The sequence below is a fragment of the Diaporthe citri genome, assembly GCF_014595645.1.
Source record: "Diaporthe citri strain NFHF-8-4 chromosome Unknown scaffold_10, whole genome shotgun sequence".
In the NCBI taxonomy this organism is placed as follows: Eukaryota; Fungi; Ascomycota; class Sordariomycetes; order Diaporthales; family Diaporthaceae; genus Diaporthe; species Diaporthe citri.
In genome coordinates this window covers 182,844-206,947 of record NW_025064855.1, presented here as the reverse complement: position 1 = coordinate 206,947, position 24,104 = coordinate 182,844, and the positions used below count along the sequence as shown (strand labels likewise).

General features: G+C 54.5%; 6 protein-coding genes across 6 annotated transcripts; 5 read left to right on the top strand and 1 right to left on the bottom strand.

The window, feature by feature from the left end:
• Positions 1-1,615: 1,615 nt before the first annotated feature.
• INS49_003287 (uncharacterized protein) lies at positions 1,616-3,637 on the top strand (the record flags this gene model as incomplete). The annotated part of the gene is made up of 1 exon (XM_043164082.1): positions 1,616-3,637. The coding sequence occupies one exon, from the start codon at positions 1,616-1,618 to the stop codon at positions 3,635-3,637; it is 2,022 nt and encodes a 673-aa protein (XP_043018847.1).
• A 1,488-nt stretch (positions 3,638-5,125) lies between these two features.
• INS49_003286 (uncharacterized protein) lies at positions 5,126-5,875 on the top strand (the record flags this gene model as incomplete). Its single annotated transcript, XM_043164081.1, has 2 exons — positions 5,126-5,314; positions 5,393-5,875. 2 exons carry the CDS (start codon positions 5,126-5,128, stop codon positions 5,873-5,875), a joined length of 672 nt encoding a protein of 223 aa, XP_043018846.1.
• A 1,377-nt stretch (positions 5,876-7,252) lies between these two features.
• On the top strand, positions 7,253-13,056 carry INS49_003285 (uncharacterized protein; the record flags this gene model as incomplete). Its single annotated transcript, XM_043164080.1, has 5 exons — positions 7,253-7,268; positions 7,449-9,738; positions 11,000-11,455; positions 11,556-11,686; positions 11,747-13,056. The coding sequence occupies 5 exons, from the start codon at positions 7,253-7,255 to the stop codon at positions 13,054-13,056; spliced, it is 4,203 nt and encodes a 1,400-aa protein (XP_043018845.1).
• Positions 13,057-14,247: 1,191 nt separating this feature from the next.
• Positions 14,248-16,340, top strand: INS49_003284 (uncharacterized protein; the record flags this gene model as incomplete). Its single annotated transcript, XM_043164079.1, has 3 exons — positions 14,248-14,642; positions 14,747-14,939; positions 15,051-16,340. 3 exons carry the CDS (start codon positions 14,248-14,250, stop codon positions 16,338-16,340), a joined length of 1,878 nt encoding a protein of 625 aa, XP_043018844.1.
• Positions 16,341-17,064: 724 nt separating this feature from the next.
• On the top strand, positions 17,065-17,953 carry INS49_003283 (uncharacterized protein; the record flags this gene model as incomplete). Its single annotated transcript, XM_043164078.1, has 2 exons — positions 17,065-17,578; positions 17,616-17,953. The coding sequence occupies 2 exons, from the start codon at positions 17,065-17,067 to the stop codon at positions 17,951-17,953; spliced, it is 852 nt and encodes a 283-aa protein (XP_043018843.1).
• Positions 17,954-19,331: 1,378 nt separating this feature from the next.
• Positions 19,332-23,364, bottom strand: INS49_003282 (uncharacterized protein; the record flags this gene model as incomplete). The annotated part of the gene is made up of 3 exons (XM_043164077.1): positions 19,332-20,224; positions 20,474-22,994; positions 23,050-23,364. 3 exons carry the CDS (start codon positions 23,362-23,364, stop codon positions 19,332-19,334), a joined length of 3,729 nt encoding a protein of 1,242 aa, XP_043018842.1.
• Between the last annotated feature and the right edge of the window lie 740 nt (positions 23,365-24,104).

The following is a 24,104-nucleotide window of genomic DNA, read 5'->3' as shown; positions in this document are numbered from 1 at the left end:
GCCACAGTAAGAGTCTAATTTGCAGTTTTTGGATGAGGATAGAATGCTGAGATCCGGTACCTTTTTTCACCAGTGGTGGGTTAAATTTGTTATATCATTAGCGAGTTCTTTTCATTTTCTCTCATTTTCTTCTTCTTCTTCTTAGGAGGGTCCTTTTATTTATCAAATAGACACTCTCAGTTACGCACCGCTTTGACAGCCGCCCTGAACCACGAAACAGCGGCCTCGTTCTGCGCATCAAGATGAATTGCAAAATGTAAATATAGATTAATGGTACTGTGTGTACTACCGAACTTGGAGTTCTCCAGGACACTCGGCGAGACACGGTTCCGCCACACAGCTCAATGGCTACAACTTTCAAGAAACCGGGAAATCGTGTGACTTCTAAACTGAAGGCATGACCAGCAACAATTTGAGTTATCTGTGGCACAGTATTCTCGGCAAGGGTAACTTAGCCTTGCGAGTCACAGAATTGACATCCTTTGTCTTTCCCCTGCGCGAGTCCGCACTTTGCATGAGCCTCTCAGTCCTGACCGGCCTCAGAACGGTCTTATTTCCGCGATTGTCATAAATACGGAGTCTGAGTGTCTTCGTGTCCGGATAGATATTATGAAGTTTATACGTCTGAGTAAAGTTTACAGTAAAGGATGCGGATAATCTTGCCAGGGCGCCGCATATTCGCACGCTGATCATGTGAGGTTGCCGCGGCGCACCCGAGCAGGAGAGACTTGACACTCTTCAGAATTTGTGCTACAAGGCTATGACGAAAATGTACTGTATTGGCACGCACAGGCCAGAAGCGTACGTGTCTTGGGCCGTGAGCGCCCAGGACTTCTCAGACGCAGCCTCTCTACATACCGCATCCATGATGAGGTGGGACGAACGCGCCAAAGTTCTCGTAATCTCTGAAACTGACTGTAACGGTTGGTCGGGTCGGCGACACGAGCGCCACTACACCATAGATCCGATGACAAGCCATGCCGTGCTCTGAACTCCTGTGCCTGGCTCACGAAGGTCGAGTCTTACATGGTGGCCACGTTCGGCAACGAGGGTGTTCATCTCATCACCAAAGACTGTAGTCATTGGCTATCACACTGCATGATGCAGGACCGCATTACTTGCAGCTGGAGGAGCACATGGTGTACATTGTAAAGTTCAATGGATTGGCGGTTTCTTGCACATTGGGGCGATCAGCGGCGAATGGCTTGCCTGTTACAGCCGTGGGCTGAACTTGGCTCGATTGGCGCGAGAAAACATTTGGAGCTGGCCCACCATCAGCAACCATATTTGGCCTTTTGAGAGACGATCGCAATGCAACGGTAAGCGGGAAACTCCACTCCCGTCCACACGTGTTCACGATGACAGCAGCCCCTACACATAAGCCGGGAAAAGTTTGCCGTGGATCGGTAAGGAGGCGAATCCTTTGGTGGGAGCGTAGTACAGCAACTATGGGATGGTCATGAAGTCGGGTTGCATTGTGGGAAAGCGGTATTCGCTAGAATTTGACCGCTTGCGCAGATATATCTAGGGCATGTCAGCTGCTGCTGAGCCTCCTCCGGAGCTCAGAGGTAGTTAGGGCTGTCTCTACCAAACCGGTGTTAGCTGGGACCCAGCCATGTATGCGAAAGGCATCGTCTCTGCGGCCGCCCTGGCTGCAGCCGCGCTCACCATCTCGGGCGTAGCATCAGCCAGCTCACATGCGCGCAGACACAACCCGTTTCTGCCAAAGCGGCAAGCGGCTAACGACACGGCCTACGACTACATCGTCGTGGGCTCCGGGCCGGGCGGTGGACCACTGGCGGCGAGCCTGGCCGAGGCGGGCCACAAGGTGCTGCTCGTGGACGCGGGCGGCGACTCGGGCGACAACCTCTTTGAGCAGATCCCCGTGCTGTTCCCGCGCGCCACCGACGACCACCCGACGACGCAGTGGAACTATTTTGTGACGCGCAGCTCGGACCCGGCGGTTGAGGCCAAGAACGAGATCACCTCCTACCGCCTGCCCAACGGCACCATCTACACGGGCCTTTACCCGCCGGCGGACGCCGTGCCCATCGGGACCCTCTACCCCCGGGCGGGCACGCTCGGCGGCTGCAGCCGGCACAACGCGCTGGTGGCCATCCGGGCGTTCGACAGCGACTGGGAGGCGGTAGCAGACGTCACGGGGGACACGTCGTGGAACGGTAGCACCTTCCAGCGGTACTTTGAGGAGATCGAGCACTGCGACTACCTCCCCAACTCGATCGTCGGCCACGGGTTCCACGGCTGGTTCTGGACGCAGCTCACGTCGCTCATCACGGCGGTGCAGGACCTGAAGGTGATCAGCATCATCGCCTCGGCCGCGTCGGCGTCAGGCATGAGCCTTATCGGTATCCTGTACCAGACTGTCGCGGGGCTGGCCGAGATCCTGAGCAAGGACATCAATGCGCCGGGGAGCACCATCACCACGGGGCCGTACCAGATGCCGCTGTCGATGGGCGACTCGACGCGCGGCGGCGCAAGGGACCGCATCTTGCAGGTGGCCACTGCGACGGACGATGACGGCAACAGGATTTACCACCTCGACATCAAGCTCCATACCCTCGTGACCAAGATCCAGTTTGACACGACTTCCTCGTCGGAAGGTCCAAGGGCCACGGGCGTGGAGTACCTCGAGGGGGAGGCGCTGTATCGCGCAGACACCCGCTCCGATAGCGCCGCCGTCGAGGCCTCGGGCGCCCTCACGGCATTCAAGGAGGTCATCATCGCGGCGGGGGCCTTCAACACCCCGCAGATCCTCATGCTCAGCGGCATCGGCCCCGCGGAGGAGCTATCGGCGCACGGGATCGAACAGGTCGCCGACCTCCCCGTGGGCTCTAACCTCCGCGACCACATCGAGGTGCCCGTCATCAGCGAGGCCCCCACCGACTTCAGCCTCGTCAGCGGCTGCACCTTCATGTACGGCTACCCGGGCGTCCCGGACCCGTGCCTGGAGAGGTGGCAGTCCGGGTTGGGCCAGGCGGCCAAGGGCGCGTACGCGACCAACGGGCTCGCGGTCGGCGTGGCCGTGAGGACCAGCGCGGCGCCCAACCCCGACGACCCGGATATCTTTGTTTATGGCGGCCCCGCCAACTTCCCGGGCTTCTTCCCCGGCTGGTCGGAGCTGGCGCTGCACTCGGACCACCGCCACTGGGTCTGGGTCAGCCTGCGGGCGAGCACGCCCAACGAAGCCGGCACGGTGCGCCTGCGGTCGGCGGACCCGCGAGATACGCCCATTATCGCGTTCAACACGTTCGAGGGGGCCGCGACCGCGCGCGAGCTGGACCTACAGGCGTCGTTCGAGGGCGTCGAGTTTGCGCGGCGCGCCATGGACGACCTCATACCGCTCGACGGGTCGTTCGAGGAGACGAAGCCCGGGAGGGGGAATGTTAGTAGTCAGGAGCAGGTCAAGGAGTACATACGGACCAACTCGTTTGGGCACCACGCGTGCTGCACGGCGGCCATCGGGACGGTGCTCGACTCTGACTTCCGCGTGAAGGGGGTCAAGGGCCTGCGGGTCGTGGACGCTTCTGCGTTCCCCGTCATCCCGGGCTTCTTTATCCAGCTGCCGACGTATCTGCTGTCGGAGAAGGCCAGCGAGGCAATTCTTGCGGATGCTTAGGGAGGCGGTATAAGGGCCCGCTGAAGGAGAGTACGGCACTTGCACCGAGCCAGGTCGAGGGCGTGAACGAGATCCGCGACTTGATACGATTGCAGAGGCTTCTGTGCCCTTACCAACTACGTAGCGCGTCTGCTCTCGAGGGAGTAGAAGATGAGAAGATTGCGGAGTTGCGGGGGAGGCGGAAGCAGACCTGTTGGCTTGGCTGGAGAAGAAGGGGTTCTAGTTAGTTTGAATATATTCTGGAGTATTACTAAGCTTCAGATGACAGAAGTCCCACTGTTGTTGCTCCCAACGCCGAAGACCTCCGCCATGTCTATCTCAGTGGAATTTGAACACGTTTCACTACGCATCTTGCATCTTTCTGTTGAGCATGGCATCGATTCTCGAGACGCCAGAAACGGATGAGGCGGCCCGTAAGAAATCGGTTGCCCACTTGGGACACCAGCATCGCGACATCTTCACTCGGGCACTTTCCAATGTGTTGTCCACGCCGGCTGCTGAGCTTGCGTTTGCGGAGATCGTTGATGGTGCACCACTCAGTCAGACTGCGAACGAGGTGCGAAACCGGATATTGCCACTGAATCACCCTGTGCGAAGCCAGCACCCTGAGCTCTGTCCCGGGGTCCTAGAGAGGACCAGGGACATCCGTACCACACTTGATATACAAGTATTGCAATTTGACTTCCAGGTATGTATGATACCTACCAGGGGGAGGGGGGGTTTTTGTTTAAGTGCTGCAAGCAAGTTGAAAGGAAAGCAATATAATAGTAATATGCTATTAATATTCTAACATTATGTTTTTTTATATATATTGCATTTGCTTATTATTAATATATAATCGTTTTTAATATAAGATTATTCCTAATATATAATAATATAATATTAACCCTTAATTAAGGGTTAAAAAAAAACCTTTTTTTTCCCTTATCCTTAACTTAATTACTTATTTACTTTTTATTAGCTTAATTGTTTATTATTAAAGAGTTTATAAAATTATAAAAATATTTAAAAAAAAATAGTTTTAATATTAATAAGGTTTAAATTAAAGCTTTTAATATAAAATTATAATAATATTAGCTAATATAGGATTATTATTAATATAAAGTTAATATTAATGTAATTTAAAGCTTTAATATATTTTATTCTTAATAGTATTTTAATAGCCTTTTGCTAGTATTTCGCTATAATTACGAAATTTTAATTAAATCTTAAAACAAGATTGTGTTGCGTAACCCAGTCAGGGACCCCCCCTCCCCCTGGTAGGTATTACTTCAACTTTCCCACATTCACACAGACGAGTTTCTTCTGATGTATTAGTAGCTTCTGCATAGTTACCATGCCGCATAGCCAGGCTCAGCGGCCTTCAAGACTCGTTTGATCGAAATGATTGCTGTTGCGATTCATCAGATTGCAGTGTACCTGCATAAACTCAATCTGAATCTAGGTGGGCACCAGGACTACTTCACTTAGGAAGTACCTACAGACGATATGGTCTTCCACCAATTCTATCCTGATGGCAAACTTCCAAGTCTTTTCTTCCATAAGCACTATCGGGATTACGATCAGTACCCAGACGGGGTGGCTGACATCGTCGGATACTGGGCTGAAACACGGATTTTCGGTGGTGTTGTTCTGTTCGACCGTCGGAAGCCTAGTCAGAGGGAAGATCATGAAGATGTAAGCCCGTCCGCCTCCGTTGCAGAGATCGAATCCATTCTCACTGCTTGGTATCATACTAAAAACCACACAATTCAGCCTGACGCCATTTATTTTCATTCTTATGCAGACAACATAACCTATCGAATATGGCGGCTTCTTGACACACAGAAAAAGCTTCTTCTGGACTTTCTCTTGTCGGACAACGACATCAATGGGCAGACAAACGGCGCTCCGAATCCATTTCCGATCTTACCAGACCAAAATAACCTCACTCGCATCGATCCAGAGGAGCCTATCCGCAAGACTGGTATTTATCGCGACCCCTGGGAGCGGAAGCCCCTTAGCGATAGGGCCGGGGATCCTCGGATGCACCGCTGCGCGTTCAACACTATGGACTACCCTTCTTGGGCTGACTTCAAGAGGTCTTTGGAGAGAGCGCTGACTCGCAGGTATGAAATCGACGACAGGCGGGAAAAGGAAGTTGAGGCAGAGATGGAGGAAGAGGAATTAGCGGCAATGTCTGAACAACAAGAGGAAGATGAAGGGGAAGTCGCAAGGGTCTTGAAGGCAGACAAGTAAAAGTATTCACTGGCCTACCTATCCCTTGAGATTTGAGAGGGAAAATCACCAATTCTACGTATAAATGTTCATGATGCGCTATTAAACGAAATCCAAGGTTTTTGCCGTCGGCCTACCTCTCGAAATCAATTCTGGATGTAGTGCTGCAGACGCAAGTTCGAGATCGGATCTGCCGTGCAGCACGGCAGCGGTACGGGAGCGAGGATATGAATTTCATACATTGGTTTGCGGGGCAGGCCATCGTCTCTACCGTTCTATCTTCCTACCCAGGCTGTGGCAAAAGACTAGGTCTAGCAAATATGCGATTGTTTGTATTCACAGTGGGCGTGGTGGCTTGGTTCTGAGTGCAGAAGGGGCTCTGAACGCCCTGTTTAAAGACGTACGGAGGTCATGTGACCCCCCAGTGACTTTACTCGCAAGTTGGATCAACAACATCCCGCTTGTTGCACCACCAACCAGTGTTGGAACCTGTTGGACTAGGCCCATTACATTGAACCAGCCGACAGGTTGTGATGGTGGGGGCGGAGAAGTTGAAGTAATGTATGGGGAGGCGCAGTACTCGTGGTGTTAGCAGACATTTGCGCAATTCTCTCGTACTTCACTGTAGCGGTGTGCAGATTAATCAAGGTCGAACATCCTGATTGCCATTCCTGCCTGTCAAGAAACACTTCCGCCGGGCGCAGAGTACCCTCCAAGATCCGATTTCCGCAAGAATGTCTACAGGTCTCTGCCGAATATCCCTCCCGGGACTGTTGAGCCGGCTTCAATGACAGATGATGTGCCCGCCACTCGTACTCGGGCAAATCTGGACGCTTTTAACGTAGCCTTAGCTAGCAGCGACGTCGAGACATTGGCCGACTGCTTCTATCCGGAACAAGCCTTTTGGCGAGATATTGTCACTCTCACCAGCCACCTGCGGAACTTCATTGAGCCCAACGTCACCGCCGCTGATCTACCACGATTGTAATGCCTCTTTGGAATTGAGGGCAGAATCGCACTCACGGGCGATACATTCTTCACTGTTGTGAGTCCTGTCATGGCGAGTCATTAAGCAACACATCCTATCTTCTTCCAACCTGACAAGTGATGCTACGCTGTAGATGTTCGCCGACTGCGGCTCATCCCTCCATACTTAGTCACCTGTGCTGAGCTGTGCCGGGAAAATTGTGCTACTGTCAATAAAGTCCGATGGGGCTGTTACTTAGAAACTCTGGGCCTTATCCACCCGGGCCGACTACATTATCAGGCAGCCGGAAGATGTGAAGCTGCTTTCGTCTCCAGGTGGAATCACAGGTCAAATGTACGTGTGGTCAGACAAAATTTTCATATCACCTATTACCCGCCTGCTTGAAACTTCCTTCTCCTCCACAATACAAGATGTCCCAATCGAATGGTGGGTTCAGAATGAGTTGATCGCGTTGGTTTGTGATCTTTGGTCTGTGTTATGTACAGTAAGCGATAAGTAGGGAAGATTAGATCAGATCATGTCGGATTTAGATTAGATTAGATCTTCCAGCTGCAGCACGGGCCAGGCGCGGCGCGACGCAACCTTGCTAGCTCTGACGACATGCAGGCTCCAGCCGTGGTGGATTTGCGAAAGCTCCGAGGTTCCTTTGCGCATCCAAACCCACCCAATACTGCCTCTTTGGCTTCAAGGTCCACGCCACCAGTGCTGCCCCAGTCAATCATTACTTCTTGGATATTTATAGCGTATCTCATACCAATTTGGAACCCGTTGCCACTTCTAGAGCCGGCCGCCAGTCCGCCATGGACGACTACGACAATGACCATGACCACGACTCCAACGCGAGCTCCGACGACCAGGAGCACGACCAGGAGCAGCAAGATGATAACGCCACGATGGATGATGGGGATGACATGGAGATAGACGAGGATGATGCGTTCAACGAGGAAGACGAGGATCAAGACGAGGGCGACAATGACGGAGATGCGGATCAAGACGGCGACCAAGATCAAGAGCAGGACCAAGATGGCGAACAAGACGGGGATCAGGACCAAGATCAGGATCAGGAACAAGAAGGCGATGGCGACCAGGAGGAGGATACCACAACGCGAGTCGACAGACCATCCCATTCGAAATCGAACTCGGTAGACACCCCTCAGACACCGAAATTCCGACCAAAGGTGCGACCGGAAGCCATCACCGCGAGGCTGTACGATATCGTGCCGACCATGGCCGCCCCTCAAGCGACGTCAATAAACGCTATCGCCATCACGCCCGACCTGCGATACTGGTTAACGGGTGGTTCAGACGGGTACATCCGGAAATACGACGGCCCAGGCACCATCAACGGCAAGCAACTGTTGACCGTCGCCCAGCGGCACCCCTTCGTGGACAGCGTCACAAAAGCCGGAATACTCATGTCATATTGGGAGAATCTTGAGCCAGCCCCACCGAACCCCAGAGGTGGTGCCAGCGATGCTGACCGCGTGCTGTCCCCCGTTTACAGTCTGGCAGTCCACCGCGACGCGCTGTGGCTGCTTGCTGGTCTGGAGAGCGGCGGGATCAATCTGCACAGCGTGAGACATGACGAGGGCAAGACCATACACGTGCTGCAGGAACACAAGAATGCTGTGTCGGTGTTGCAGCTAGCACCAGACGAGAAGAGTGTGCTGAGTGGGAGCTGGGACAAGAACATCCTCGATTGGGACCTGAACACTGGCAAGTCGATTCGGAATTTCGGGGGCAGCGGAGGTCAGATCTCAGCCCTTGAGCCACGGCCCTTGAGTGGTGCACCAGTCCCCCCAGAGGCAGCAGAAGAGTCGTTTCTCAGCGACACGATGCGGACCAGCACTCGGACCAATGGCTTCTTCAGCAGCGGTCCCGACTCAGGGATACCCAATGGAGGGGCGATGCCCAACGGCGACAGCATGGGAGATGGCGAAGGGTCTGATCATGAGTCGCTCTTCGGCAGTCCCGCAGGGTCACTCTTTGGCGATGGAAACAACAACATGGGCGCGGACAATCCATTTGGCGGAGACAACGACAACGACGGATACTCGCACGCGATGCTGGAGCCTTTAGATGATGCCCCCCACGCGGACGGCGATGTCGCCATGGGAGGAGACACGATCATGGGGGACGCCTCCCACGAAACCACAGACCATCCACCGGCAGACGCTGCGCCGGGTACGACGCAAGACCCAGCACAAGCGCAGTCAGATCAACCACTCGCTTCCGACGCCGGAAGCAACCAACACAAGCCCCAAGACGCGTCACAAACCGACGCTCAGCGACCGTCAACAGCCCAAACAGACGCCGACTCAAAGCAGCCGTCGATACACTCACCGACCCTTGTCTTCAACAACCCCCCGCCGGCGCAGTTCGACCCCACACAGACCTCCGACTCGACCTTCTTCTCAGCCTCCCATGACGGCACCATCCGAATCTGGGACCGCCGGGTGCCCGCGCCCCTCGCCCGGATAGGCACGCGCCCGGGGGTCCCGCCCTGGTGCATGGGCGCCTGCTGGTCCCCGGACGGCAACACCATCTACGCGGGGCGGCGCAACGGCACGGTGGAGGAGTTCAACATCCACAAGGCCACGTCCAACTGGCAGCCCGAGCGGACCCTCAAGTTCCCCGCCGGCAGCGGCGCCGTCTCGGCCGTGCGGACCATGGTCAACGGGCGCCACCTCGTCTGCGCCAGCCACGACATCCTCAGGCTGTATGACCTGCGGGACAACCGCGCGTTCAAGCACGGCGCCGTGCCCTTCCTGATCATACCGGGGCCCCCTAGGGCGGGCGTCATCTCGCAGATGTATGTCGACCCCACATCGCAGTTTATGCTCACTGCCGCCGGCACGAGGGGCTGGGAGGGGAGCTGCACTGAGGTCTTGATTGGGTATGAGATCGGGTGTGTCAACGATTGATCGTTGCTTGCTGTCCACGGCATTTTGGATCAAGAGCCCTTAATACGGGGCTTGACGTGGACGTGTTGTTGGCTTTGCGTACAACCGCTTGAGTCCCAGGCGTCAGCGGAATTTTCAGGTTGATTTTGGGTTTTGTTTTCAAAAGGTGTTGGAGACAAAAAGTCAACGGTGGATTAGTTTTGGATCTTTACGAGGCGGCACTTGGGGGCCGTGAGCGTGGAATTGGGGATGGCGCTTCATACTCTAAACTTCGGTATCAATACCCCTGGTTATTCTTATACTTGAATAATGTGTTCGGCAAGAAAATACTTCAAAGAAGTTCTATCGTGAAGCATGACTTTGTCGTTTTGTATGTTGCTTCTGTCTTTTGCGCTGGAGACAGCTCGATGTCTTGAACCTGGTGGACAATACCTTGGAAAAGCCAGCTCATTTCGGGTGATTTCATTTCAACGTTTCATGATACTGTTCCGTTTGTGATCGTATTACCTTTTTGTCAATTTGCTTAAACTCTCAAGTCTCTTTTGGCGAGGACAAGTCTTCTGTTTGAATAAAACCAAGCAGCCATTCCGCCTACCTTGCTTCGTGTATGATCTGGCTGCCACTTTGACCGTTCTCTACGATATGACTACTTACTGCCTCCCTGGTTTCCACACGATATGCACTCTGCATCGCAGTAGCGAGCTTAACAGAGGAGTTCCTTCGAGCCATGAGCCATTCTATCATTGAAAATTAACGCCAAGTGGTGACGAGTTCGTATCAACCCATCCAAATACCTGAGGGTATCTACTCTTATGCACAACTACGACATTGGCGTTTTCGTTAGTAATAGGCGGCGAGGTAATGCCGCCAACCTTCCACAGGCACGCCTCTTGAAGGGCTCAATACAGGATCCACCAATCCATAGCCAACAAAGACAAATAAAGTGTGATTTGGAAAACTTTAGGCACGGGTTGACTCCGTCACTTGAGCCGATATCTCATATGGCTTTGGTTACCAGCGAAAGTTGCCCGTTGTGAATGCCTTTATTCTTGTCCCATGTTATGGGCAGTGGAAAAGCCAGTGACTCGATCATGGATCTGCAGTATATAAATATCACCAGAAGACAGTCTCCTCAGACGTTCTTCTTCCCTCTACTCCAGCAAAGATTTTAGGACAAACACTTCCTTATTATAAGAAACATCCACCACAATTAAGAACAGCCAGAATTCTGTGGGCATACCAGCCGGCATGCAGAGGCGTCATGGATAATCCGGAGGTGATATATGACACACCCGAGCAGAGGCTCGCAATCCACGGAAAGAATACGGAGATATACCCGTACCTACCAGGCTACAGCCACGCAGAGCTCATCAGAGACGACGACGAGCGGGTTCACCGTCAAAAAGCATGTTCTTTTATTTACACGTGCCCGTATGTGGGACCTTCAGCAGAGACCTACGACGACTCGGAGCGGCCCGAAACGATACCCTTCACCCGCGATGACTTGGAGGCCTTCTACAAAACCGGTCTCGATTCAGTTCGTGGATACTGGTCTGTCTACTGGGCGTCCGAAACTAAAGCCCAGGGCGATGTCATTTATCCCGATAAATATCGCAGTGTCATGACTTTCAGGAGTATCGAATTTATGATACGACCTATTGCGGACTTCAGGAACCGCGCTGATGCAATCCTAGAACCGCCGAGACTCTAGTGAGTAAAAGAATCACAAGTCCTGTCCATTCCGTCACAAGCCTCTCCCTAAGTCTGGAATTTGAATTTTCTGTAACGATATTTACGATATGTACCACAGTATCGGCTGGCTCGACCTCCAGGAGTGTCTGAGGCAGGCCCTAGAACGACCCGGTCCCATGAGGACTTTCACGGGCCTGGCATACATGGATCAGCGACGCAGAGGCCAGGAGGATGTGGTAGAGGGGAAGCGTGAGATCTCACTTGAGTGGAGAATCGACCGTGCCCATCCAGACAGGTTGACCTCTCTAGTGGACAAGTGGAAATACCGTAGTGCGTTCGAGAATACCGGAGCATACCGCGAGAAGGTAAAGGAGGTTGAAGCGCACGCGGCGAGAGAGAGATACAACCAACAACTCCAGGCGCGAGATCCAGCGGTGACTCAACCGGAACTTCGCTTCCGACCATACATTCCACAAGCCCGGCCGGAGCAGGACCCGATTCCGGTCCACCGGGAGCGCAGGCCTAGATCAAGAGGAAAGAGGACCAGCAAGGACATGAGCGCAAGTCAGGAGCTCGGCCCGAGCAGGAAGCGACGAAATGTCGATTCCCAGTCGAGCCGAAGCTCACAGTCAGGGTCCGCGCCGCAGTCACTCACGTCTTCACCAGAGACTGGGTGGCGAACGCCAGTCGCCGGCGCTTGGCAGCAGGCGACTATGCCTCCACCGCCGAGCCCACAGAATACACAGTGGAGTGTCGGTTCCCATTCGGGCCGCAGCTCACAGTCGGGATTCACGTCGCAGTCATACACGTCTTCACCGGAGACGAGGCGGCCAACACCAGTCGGCGATTGGCCACAGACAAGCATGCCTCCACCGCCGAACCCACAGTATACACAGCGGAGTGTCAGTTCCCAGTCGAGCCGAAGCTCGCAGTCTGGACAGTCCTTCTCGTATTCACCGGAGATGGGGCGGCGAACGCCAGTCGGCACTTGGCAGCGGACGATGATGCCTCCATCGCCGAACCCTCAGTACGCACAGCCGTCCTACCCAGATCCCGGCTACCAGCCAAACCTCCCGGCCGCATCGCCGCGCACGGGCCAGCCATATGCGTCGGTGCTCATGCAGCATGCCCCGGCGCCGGGCTCGGGATTCGCGCGTGGGCAACCCGGCGGTGCTTCCACCTCTTACTGGCAGCAGGCCTCGCCTGTGCCCGGTTCATACTCCCCAGGCACCGGGAACTACACGCCCGTCGTCCCAGGCCCGGCACCAGCAATAAGCCCGTACCAAGGAATGACACCGGGCACGTGGGGCAGAGGAAGCCACGGGCCAAATCCCTCATTCTCTCCGCCAGCCATGGCGTCCCCGCGGGGCAATGTGGTCTCGTATCAAGTCCCTCCATCCAGGCCGTCGGGTGGACCAGGTTACGCGATCAGTCCCCCATTCCCTTCGCCGGCCATGGCGTCCCCGGGGGGCAATGTGCTCCAGTCCCAAGCCCCTCCACCCAGCTCGCAACCCGGATGGTGGGAAGAGGCCGGAAGTTATATGCACTCGAACCAGCCGCAGGGATGGGACCAGTCTGGTTACCAAGGCCAATATGGGGGTAGTAGGGGTTCCGGCTAGCGTTGAGTCTCATTGAGGATTATGAAGCAAGCAGAGGATTTTGGTTCGATTATTATCATTATATATCTTTTGGGTGGACTGACGCTGGATGGGCTAGTCTATCATACTTTCACTTTTTTCTTCTTTTTGGTGCATATGGGTCGGGAGGTAGGGTATAGGCAAGCAGAACGGAATGGGTAATACAGGAATAAATTTTGGTACTCAAATATCTCCAGTGTTGCAGTGAATGAGGAGTACGGAATGGAGTGTCCGTATGTCTTTGAAAAGGTTTTCTATCCAGCTCCTTCTACAATCGGATTCTGGCTTTTCGCTGCCCTCTTTGAATACAACCACCGCACGTTTTGCCAGAGCCGTCACTGAATTCCACAGTTCGTACCCACAAACAACGTTTTGACCAATGATATTTGTGAAAATGCACGTTTCAGCCGGAATCCCGCCGGGAAATATTCTAGCAGGGACAACATTTTTAACCTTGCCGCCTTCGACAAGTTGCAGGACGATGCGGGCGACAGCGGGATATCTCCACTTATTCACTCTCGGAGCATATGAGGTAAACCACAGGGAGATGGTTCGAATGGAAATTGAAGAAATCGACACCGATGAGGACATAACATCTCCTCTTGTGAGCCTGGTAATTGTGGCAGTGAATGGGGGACACGGTGAAGGGGCTGAGAGGGGGGAGCGTACGTCCTTTGAAAAGTACGAACACCGCACATTTGCTAGACCTGTGGTTGCGCTACGCACACAGCTTCAGATGCTGGGCTCTATCAATCTCCGGACAGCATGTCGCCAGTCCTTGGTGGCCCATGGTAATAATATGATGTGGCTACCATTTTCTGCAGGTGTAGGTGTCAAACGATTCATTATGTTGCTCACTGAAATACAGCAGAATGAGACCAACAAGGATGATTTGAGGCGTTGAACACATAATCTGGCTCGTCACAGGGGCCAGTAACGTCATGTTGTGAGTTGCACCTCCTGTCCCACATCATAGGTTGTGAACAAGCCAGTGACTGACCATTGATCCATGATATATAAAGATGGTCGCCAAGACAGTCTCCTCAGATTCTGTTTCCTCCCTAGGCAAAGGAATCAAAAGGACCAAGGCCCTTGATCCCAGAACATACGCATCCACCAGAGATCAAGAGCATTCAACACCAGCAGGCTTACCACCCGACACCCAGATCCATTATGGCGTTCGATTTCAACTCAGACGACGAGAGAATCGCCCTCGCAGGAGACGATAAGGAGGTATACCCGCACTTGGGGATCATCAACACATCACGCTGGAAGCCGAATGAGAAATACGACCCCAACTTTATTTCGATTGACCCTGATGATATCAGGATCACTGGGTATCATTACAGCGCGCAACCTGGCATGCTGCCTTTAGCCCTCAACGACTTGGAGCAGTTTGCCAACGGCCTCAACTCCAAGACAGGATATTGGGCTGTTCTCTGGCTCGGCGGTAGACTCGACAACAACGACCATGTGAATGCCGATGGTTTTCGCTGTGTCGTCGCTTGTGGAAGCGTTGATCTTACGATCCGGCCAGTGCAAGATTCTGGTGGAGGCCACAGACTTGCGTGAGTGGAACTACAATAATTCTTGTTCAGCCCCCCCCCCCCCATCAATTCCTGCCTTGCGACTTGAGTTTGACTTTTAACAACGCCCACGCTTTTCACTACAGGATCGTCCCGGGTGACGTCCGGGCCTGTCTAGACGCAGTTGCAAACGCCATTCTGAAGGCAGACCCCGAGAACCCAATCGCGGGAGTCATAGGCCGAGGATCCATGGCGTCGACCGAAATCCCTTTTGAGTGGCAGATTTCTCATGCGCCGGAAGACATGCGCGCCAGACGAGTACAGAAGTGGAGATACAAGGTGTGTGGATCGGCGCGGGCATACACTGCCCGTGAAAGTCTATATTTGACTTTTCTCAGACACAATGGGCTCCGCGATCCAAGGGAGGGCAGGCGAACATTCCATAACCAGGGACATCAACGGAGAAAGAGGAGCAGCTTAGAGATGTCTGCAAGCCAGGAGATCGGCCCGAGTCTCAAGCGGCAGAGTACGGGTTCTTCCCATTGGAGCTCGGGCTCGCAGTCGTCCTTGAGCTCACCGTCAGTCGCCAGCTGGGGCCAGCCGGTCATGGGTCCACCGCCGCCCGTGGGCCCCGGTCAACCAGGCACGAACATCGAGCACATGTTTCGCTACGAACAGAGTAGGAGAGGATCGAGGGGCTCGCGAGGCAGTGTTGGTTCTGCAGCTTCACGCGTTGGCGGTCTAACACTTCAGCCACCGATTCAGGGTTTGCCGGAGGGGGTGGCACCGCCGCCTGCGGGCTCACCTTGGGACGGAGCTCAAGGAGTGGCGAGTTGGGCTCCTGAACATTATGGCAGGGCATATGAACCACGGGTTCCTATACATGGACAGCAGTGCCAAGGTTTTCCGCCGCAGATCCCAGGTCATGGATATGAGGGCCCAGGTCAGGTGCAGCAGACTCCAGCTTATGGCCAGCCGACCAACGTCTTTGGGCATATGAGAACGGATTTTCAAGGACCCCCGCAGCGAGAGTTTCGAGTGGGTGTCCAACATGCGCAGCAGTTTGCAGCGCATGAAGGCCGTAATCCGCAGCACCGAGGGCAGCCACAGGTACCGGTCGGGCCGGCTCCTGAGCAATACTCATATCAACGCGGCCATGCGGGATCTTTGGATGCACAATCCGGCAGCGGTTACGCTGGTGGCTCGGGGCATAATGTGCCTCCATCCAGGGGCTCAAGCGTTCAAGGCGGAGGGGGCTACCCGCCCGGCTTTCCACCCACACAGCCGGCCATGCACGGCGGACACTTTGCCTTGCCCCGGCAGTCTCAACACATGGCAGCGGTCCCGCCAGAGGGAGGAAATGACCGGTCTATTCTGGAGAATACCCCACGGGTGGCGTCGCCCGAGCCTCTAGACCCGACTGCAGCCCAATCCGGCCAAGGGAATATCCCGCCCAGTTTCCCACACAGTACGCAGCCCGTGCAACAACACCAAGACATGCCACCACTCCCTCCGCCAGCCATGACCAACATAGATCCGGCCCAGCTCCTGGCGCGTACAACACTCCCACCAGTCGGGCACAACTACCCGTCCAGCATGCCACCCGCGCAGTTGCCACGTCCTGGCGGTCAAGACAGTGGTCGATTGTATGATCCACCCTTGGCAGGGGACCAGCCTGCTTACGGGGATCCATTCATGGGCGCCAGCTCATCCGAAGACGATGAATCCGACGAGGATTAACTCTTACCGGGGATGATGAAGCAAGCAGGGAGTTGCGGTGTGGTTCTTGCCCTTGGGTAGACTGACGCCGGATCGGCCAGTTCATAGCACTTTCTTTCTTTTTTGGCGAGACCCCTCCCCTTTTTTTGTGGACTAATGCCATAACGGCCAGTTTACAATTTCTTTTTTTTTTTTGGCACAAAAGGGAAGGGGGCTGGGGCATTGATACGCATAGTGGAATGCCGTAATTCAGCTTAGACGAAAGTTTTGGAACTCAACTAATCATGGGTTCACATGCCGTGTGACATGAATCTCCAGGGCCAGCGCTGTATATGTTGAAGAAAGTCTACAACGTGGGTACTGTCCAAGCCAACATATGATGAGCTGCTTTCGTTATACATCCTTGTGTACATTGCTCGTTCCGGCAAGTTGTGTGCAAAGATAATGCAACTGGAGTGGGTTCATGAAGGTCCTTGTAATTCGGACGTGGTCATTCTGAATAATTCGTCACTGGGAGCCTAGCCACTGAGATTAGGCCATCATCGACTTTTTTTGGTGCTGTTGGTTGTATCAAACAGTGGGCCCATCGTGGAGGCCTGGCACGGCTGTGGTGGTGGTGATTGGGCGGGATGTGGCTTCCAACCAACGACGCCGTTCCTGTACATGGGGCAAGTGCCTCACACTTTCAGATTTCTCCATCAATTGGGCCCTGTCATACTTTCGAGCGTTGTCTAAAACTCACATCATGTCACATCATCCAATAGCTACCCCGAAGCTCGGAACGAGAAAGGTCTGCTCAAGCGCAGCGATCTACTCAACTGTTCCATCGTCGTCAACTTTCGCAAGTCTCGAATTCAATAAAGTCTTCCTGGCATCCGGGAACTCGATCGCCATTCCCCCTTCACAGCTGGCTGTTATGCCGGTATCTCGAAAGGAAACGAACTGCAAACCCTTAGCGTGCCCTTACAAAACCCCCCCTGTGATCCTCCTCGTTCCCGGCGCGTTCGGGACCCCAGACAGCTTCGGCCCTCTGCTGCCACACCTGAAGGAGGCCGGATATCATGCACACCCAGGCCCATACGCAAGCTGCAACCCTCCAGACCCGTCCGCGGCGACGTGCGCGAACGACATCGCATCACTCCGCGACTTTGTCCTCCTGCCCCTCCTCGACCAGCAGCAGAAAGACGTCGTCATCCTCGCGCACCCGTATGGGGCGATTGTTGCGAGCGATGCGGCCAAGGGCCTCGACAAGCCGACTCGTTTGGAGAACCAACTCATAGCCATCCAAGGGATTAGCCCTCATCGAACCCGCCGAGGAGGTCCTGTACAACGACTGCGATCCAGCACACGCAGCCGGGCTGAGCCGCGGCATGGTCCCTCACGCGTACGCCGCGTTCGAGACCAAGTCCACGGCACCCGCTTGGGCAGACCAAGGCTTCGACGGAAGGAGGGCATACGTACGCACGCTGGACGACTGTTGCAACCCTTCGTTTGTCCAGGACGTGTGGCGCGAGAGAACAGGGGTCCACTGGGACGTGGCCGAGCTCAAGGCCGGCCGTATGCCGTTCGTCAGTCGACCCAAGGAATTGGCAGTGGAGATTGTTAAATTTGTCGAGGGATTCGTGGGGCTCTGATGAGGTTCACGAGAGTGCCCAGATCATATTTGGTGGTTGGGGCTTTTGAAGTTATCCAAACGGACGATTGGTCACACAAGAGCCTGGCGACGGACGCAAGGTCAGAAAGACAAGTTGTGGCAATTTCATAGGAACTACGAGATGGAGACATCCGTGGAATTGCATGTCTCACCCGGCGGTCGCCTCAATCAGTTGCACCACTGCTTTGAATGCTCTATGCGACTTTCCAACGTCAGTGTTGGGAACTGGAAGGTCATGTGTGAACATCGGGCCGCAAGGTTTGCCTGAGACCTCGACGATGACTAGAAAAATAATCCTTTGACTACTGGCATGTATGATGACGCATCCTCAGTGACAAAACTGCTTTGGTTGTTGAGCCTGTTATGTTGCAGCATTGCCTGCTGACTTTACAATCATAGCCATCCTGCTTCTTTTCAGGAATACCACGGCAAGACATCCGGGGAATTTGGGAAAACGTCCTCTTCTATGATTATCTGCTCTGGATCTAGTTGGATAGTTTCATTGAATCTCCCATTTGCAACAGATCACCAGGTCGTCCCGGCTGTGACTTCCCAAGTTTAGCTGATTCTCTCAATACTACGCATCCACAAGGTAAGCACCTCACCTGCAACATTCTGACGTCCGCGTGGCGTGCAGGGCCAGCAATCAGCATCATTGGTACGAACATTGAGAAACCACAACGCCAAGATCGTGCTGATGGTCGCCTAGGACAGCTGGGTCAGGGAAAGCCCACCAAAAACACTGGATAACATGTGAGCAAGCAGCGAAAACCTGACGACCGGACATCAGCTCCGTATCCCCTGCATTTGCGTCCGCTACAATACAGATGCTTTCGGCTTTAGGTCCGACCACCTCGATAGGAAAAACCATTCCGACAGCCCCCCAGATGAATTCGTGACTCTCCAGCTTCCAAGACAGAGCTTCCCCGTCTTGACTGTAATTGCTAGCACCTTCGTAGACTAAGGGAGAGTATAGTGCTCATGAACGTTTCACGATGGCTTTAGAAGCTCACAACGGAGTCTTGCTGCTGCCTAGGTAGGACCAAGTCTTCATGAAAGTTGATTTCTTCCGAAGAGGGACACGGGAGGGCTTAATCAGTCATCACAAGTCACCATACAGAAAGGCAGTTTTCGAAGTGTGTGTAAAATTAAACCTTCTCATCCTAAGCTTGAAGGTCCAAATGACTTCTGAGAACCCTCAAAATGTGCTATGTGCGTGCTAGGGTATGAAGCCTGGAATCTTAAAGGCTTCAGCACGGGCTACTGACTTCCTCAAATTACCCCCCCACCGCGACACAAGCAAGATAACCCCATGTTTCTCTCAAAAGCTGCACTGGTACGTTACAACCCAGCATCAATCAAATGTCGATGAGAAGCTCCTCTTCTTTTTCATCCTTGGGTGTTGTGGCGGCCTCGGCCGGGGAATCGGCGCCGTCGACACCAAAAGACATCAATGACTCGGCATAAATGCCCATGTGCTCCTGAACTCGATCAGGGACGGCGTTGGTGTTGACAGTGCCTTGGTCAGTCCGGTGGCCTCCTCGTCGGATGCCCAGAACCTCGGCCTCGAACCCGAGATCAGACTCGCCCATCAACGAAATCGAGTCGGCTGCGACTTGATCTCCAGCCGGCGGGACTGCATCGAGAAAGTTGATCAGAGACTGGATACCGCCTCCGCCGGGGGCCATGGGGCTGTTGTCGGGAGGTGCATGTTGTTGCTGCCGTCGCTGGTTGGGTCTGCCCTGCTGCACGGTCGGACGCCTTTGAACCTGACTTCGCTGGCCGTTGGCCCGAGCATTGCTGTGTCCATGGCTTCGCAATTCCGACGAACCTCCAAATCGGTTGCCATTGAATGGTGCGCGGGCATGATTGCGTGTCTGCGGACCTGGTCGCTGCTGCTTGCCACTGCTGTGACGGCGACCAGCGTTCTGGTTGTTAGCCTGCGCAGAAACCTTGGGAACCTGTTGTCCGCGAGATTGAGCTTGCTTCTCAATTACTCGCACTCCGTCTCGGTTTGAGATAGGAATGAACCGCTCCTTTATTATGTTCGGCGCTGCCGCAGTCGTTGGTGGAGCGTCCAACGCCAGGAGTCGGGCCTTGCGAATCGCATCGTCATGGGTCGCAGGGTTCTGACTGAATTCAACCCATTTCTCCGGACTGGTGTCGCGTCTCTGCCCCGGAACCGTCGTAGGTGTCGTCCAGGTAGGCAAGGGAGCCGCCTCGAGGTGAAGCTGGGCCATCCGCCGCTCAGCTTCGAAAGTCTTGAACTGATCACAGTCCTCGCAGCAGCGGCAGGGGTCGGTGCAAACTCCAGAACACTTGTGGCCACAGGCAAGGATCCTGGTACAGGGCTGCAAGCAGGGAAGCTTCTCGTGGGGGACCCTGTTGGCACCCATTAGCATCCAAATTCACAAGGGTATGCAGGAAGCTTACACATGACAATTCAGGACGCAGCCGTGGCCGCAGGGAAGCGTAGCATCACATTTGATCCAACAGCCACCAGCATTTCCGTCAAAGCTGTCCGGTGACTTCATCCAGATCTCGTTCGTGCTCTGCTCATCATTGTGATTCTGGCACACCAAAGGCAGCCCCTTGCCCATAGCAACACGCTGCTGCTCTGCAAAGCCGTTCCAAACGGGGGCCCAGGTGTCGAAGGACTGGGTTGTGGCTTTGAACAAGTTCTCTTTGTTGCCAAACATGAAAAAGCCACGACGGGCTCTGCTGATAGCGACTGTTGCGCGGTTCAGGCTCTCTACGAAGCCAACCCGCTTGACGTCGTATGGCGTGCGCGGACTTCTGACAAGGGATAGAAGGACAATCTCGTTTTCCTCGCCCTGGTACGAGTCTACCGTCGCAACATTGAAGTGATAAGTGCCTAAAGACACAAAATCCCGTCGGAGGAGCTGAAGAATCCTCTTCCGCTGCCCACGGTAGTAGGTGAGCACAGTGATCTCCGAAGGCTTGACGCCATTCTGTACCAGATATTTCATGAATGCAACAATCATCAGAGCCTCTTGGGAGTTGAATTTGCTGTTGTCGGCATCTGTGTCTTCCGGCCACTCATGTGTGAAGAACCAGCTGCGACGCGAACCCATGCCTGGGATCAGGGGGCGGTTGGCATCATCTTTGACGAGTGGGTGATCCTTCAGGTTGGGGTAGTACTTCTGCACAATATATCGCAACTCTGGTGCCATACGGCGTTGCTGGTTCAACATGGTGTAAGGAAGCCGATTTCGAACCAAGCGCTCAAACAGGGAGATGTTGAGGTTGAACGGCTCACCCCCGAGGCGGGCGATGTCGCATTGTGGCGGAAGCTGCTGGTGATCGCCAACAAGGATTAGCTGGTCCAGGCTGGGAAACAGAGCGGACGTGACATTCGGCTCCCTGGTCTCGGCGGCCTCTTCGATCAGAAGCACTCGTGCTCCAGTGGCAGCCAGAAATCCACGATACTTGGTCAATCCAGTTGTGGTGCAGCCGATGATGCTGATGGATTTCTTCTCAAGGATGTTGAGGTCGCTGAACCACTTGTTGGCCTTCTGCAGCTTGGCGTGGGTAACGGCCTGTTGGAGGATCTCGCGGAACTTTGTCACCGATGATTCTCTCAGTTTGGTTTGAAGGAGCTGGTAGACTCCACCGCGAAGCTGAACCGGTATCTGATAGAGGTCATCACTGCGGGCAAGATTAGCAGCACATCTGGCCTGCCAGCCGGGAACACGGGGCGTTTTTCCACTGTAGTGGCTTGTCAATGGGATCCAAGTGCCATGGAGAGGATCGTCATCGCCCTCGACTGTGTCATCATCCAAATCAGGATCCACCTCGAAGTCGGGCTCGTCAACGGCTTCTTCTTCCGTAAAGCCAAGATCCTCGGGCGGCTGGCGGATGCGTTCAAGTAGCTCTTCGCCCAGCCAGGACTGCATTGCTGACTCCTCGTCGTTTCCTTCCCACCCATCACTGGATAGGGACTCGAACTGAGCTTCGTTGATCACGCCGGCATCGACGAGAGCCTGAGGGTCCAACAATCCCTGGCCACCAAAGACGCCGTCGACGAGGGTCTTGAAAGTGTCGATGATTTGCAGCCGGGCTTTCTCAAGTGACCTGTACTTGGACCTGCCGTCCCCCGGCGCATCCTTGCCGAGTGACTTGCGAAGGTTGTAAAATGTGCGTTCTTTGATTACTTCGTTCTCGGTGCGACCGCCCACGCGCAAGATATTGGCGCCAGCAGAATGACAGTAGATAAGTAGCTGATCTAGGGCGTGATTGGTTTGGGCGGCGACGATCACAGGGGGGTCACCTGGTCGCCGATTTGCAAGGATAGCCATCAGAGCTTGAACGGATGTAAAGGTTTTGCCGGTGCCAGGAGGGCCCTGGACGACAGCCAATTCGTTCGAGACCATCCGTTGCAGAGCCTCAAGCTGGGAAGAATCAAGGCTTGTGTGTTGTTGGATGCCCTGCTTCGACAGAGGACGAGTTACGTCGCACTCTTGGTACCGGCCAGCGATTTGCTGAAAGAGCATCTGCTCAAGGTCCTTGCTACCTGATGTCTGCTTCTGTTGGGGCGTGAGCTGTGTTATGAGGCAGGATAGGTCGAGGAGAGGGTTGTGGGCGATAAATCGTGATAGATGATCATGGTCGTCCAGGTCAAGGAGGTACTTGTCGAAGGCAGAGACCTCACCAGCGGCGAGCTGGAGCCCAAGCAGGGCATGGCGAGCAGCTTCGAAAAAGCCGTTGCGAGACTCGATCATGACCAGCTCTTGGTCGGGGTCGACGATGGCCTCTTCGGCACAGCCCCAGATTATGTCCACGGTGGGTGGGTTCTGGTCGAGACCGCCCTCAATGGGGCGTTGGGCCATGATGGCTACACGGCAATCGCTCTGGAAGTTGTCGCTTGAGAGAGCAACGATGCGACCGGGGGTCAGGCGCTTGGCCTGCCTCCACAGGATCTTGCGGCCAGCCCGACGGGTCGAGAAGCTGATTCGGCAAATTGGGCCGAGCTTCGCCATCAAATAGCCCTTAACGAAGACCTGCCGACCAATGTTAGTGAGCGTAAATACGAACAGAAGGCAGCAAGTGACGCACCTTGGTGTAGACGCAAGTGTTCTCGTCGTCGTTCATCTTGGGGTTCGATCTGAACTCGTTGACGGAGAAGCGAAGCCCTTCGACGGCCTCGAAACGGAGGATCTTGTAGAGAGCCTCGAGGTACTGGGCCTTGGAGTCGAATGAGCGGTCCACCGGGAAAGGTGGGAGGTCGTTGGTGGTGGCAGCTGGGTTGAGCAGCTCAGCGGCTGCTGGGAATTCGGGGAGCTGCTGCCAGGGCGCGGTGTCGCGCGCCTGGAGAGGGTCGTAGAGGACGTGGTCACGAATGATCGTGACCGCGTCTGGGTTGGTCGGCATGGTGACGGTCGTGGTCTGCGCCTGCGGACGACGAGTTGGTCAGCGTCAGATTGGGGAGGGCCACACTGCAGAAATACGGTAGGGAGGAGGAGACGAGTGCGTGCGTGCGTGCGTGCGTCCGTATGTGTAAGGAAGAGAGACAAAGGGAGAGAAAGTGAGCGGTGCAGAGACGAAAACATAAGAGGGGCAGCAGAAGAATTCCTTGCTATTAGGGGCCTAACACTCACTGGAAAATGTTGACAGGTGTGGGAGGAAGGTGCTAGGGAGAGACGGGGCTGGACCAACCTTTCTTTCATGCAGTCGCACTGACTGCTTCCTGACTGCTGGCGAATTTCCAAGATTCGCCGTGGATGGGAATGATCAGAGGGGTTTAAATGCCCCCAGAGAGCTTCCCTGGCACTCAATTGACAAGAATTCGTTTGCGTCGAGCTTGGTGGGGCCACAGCTGCAGGAGTTGATTGTTTACTGCTGAACAATCAGACCGCCGAATTCGCAGGGTTGGGCTGTCAATAGAAGAAGCCTTGGAAGCCCTGACGGCACCTATGCAGGCAGCCGAACTTTGGCCAACCGAATAGAGGCACAGATATTGTTTGCCTGATGATGAATGGTACAATAGGTGACTCCGCAAAAGAACGATAACTTCTTGTGGCCTATTCTGGGCAATAATAGAGGGCCATATCTGGGCAGAATGGGTTGGGACGCGATGGTTCGGACGTGATGGTTGGGACGGAAGAAAACAT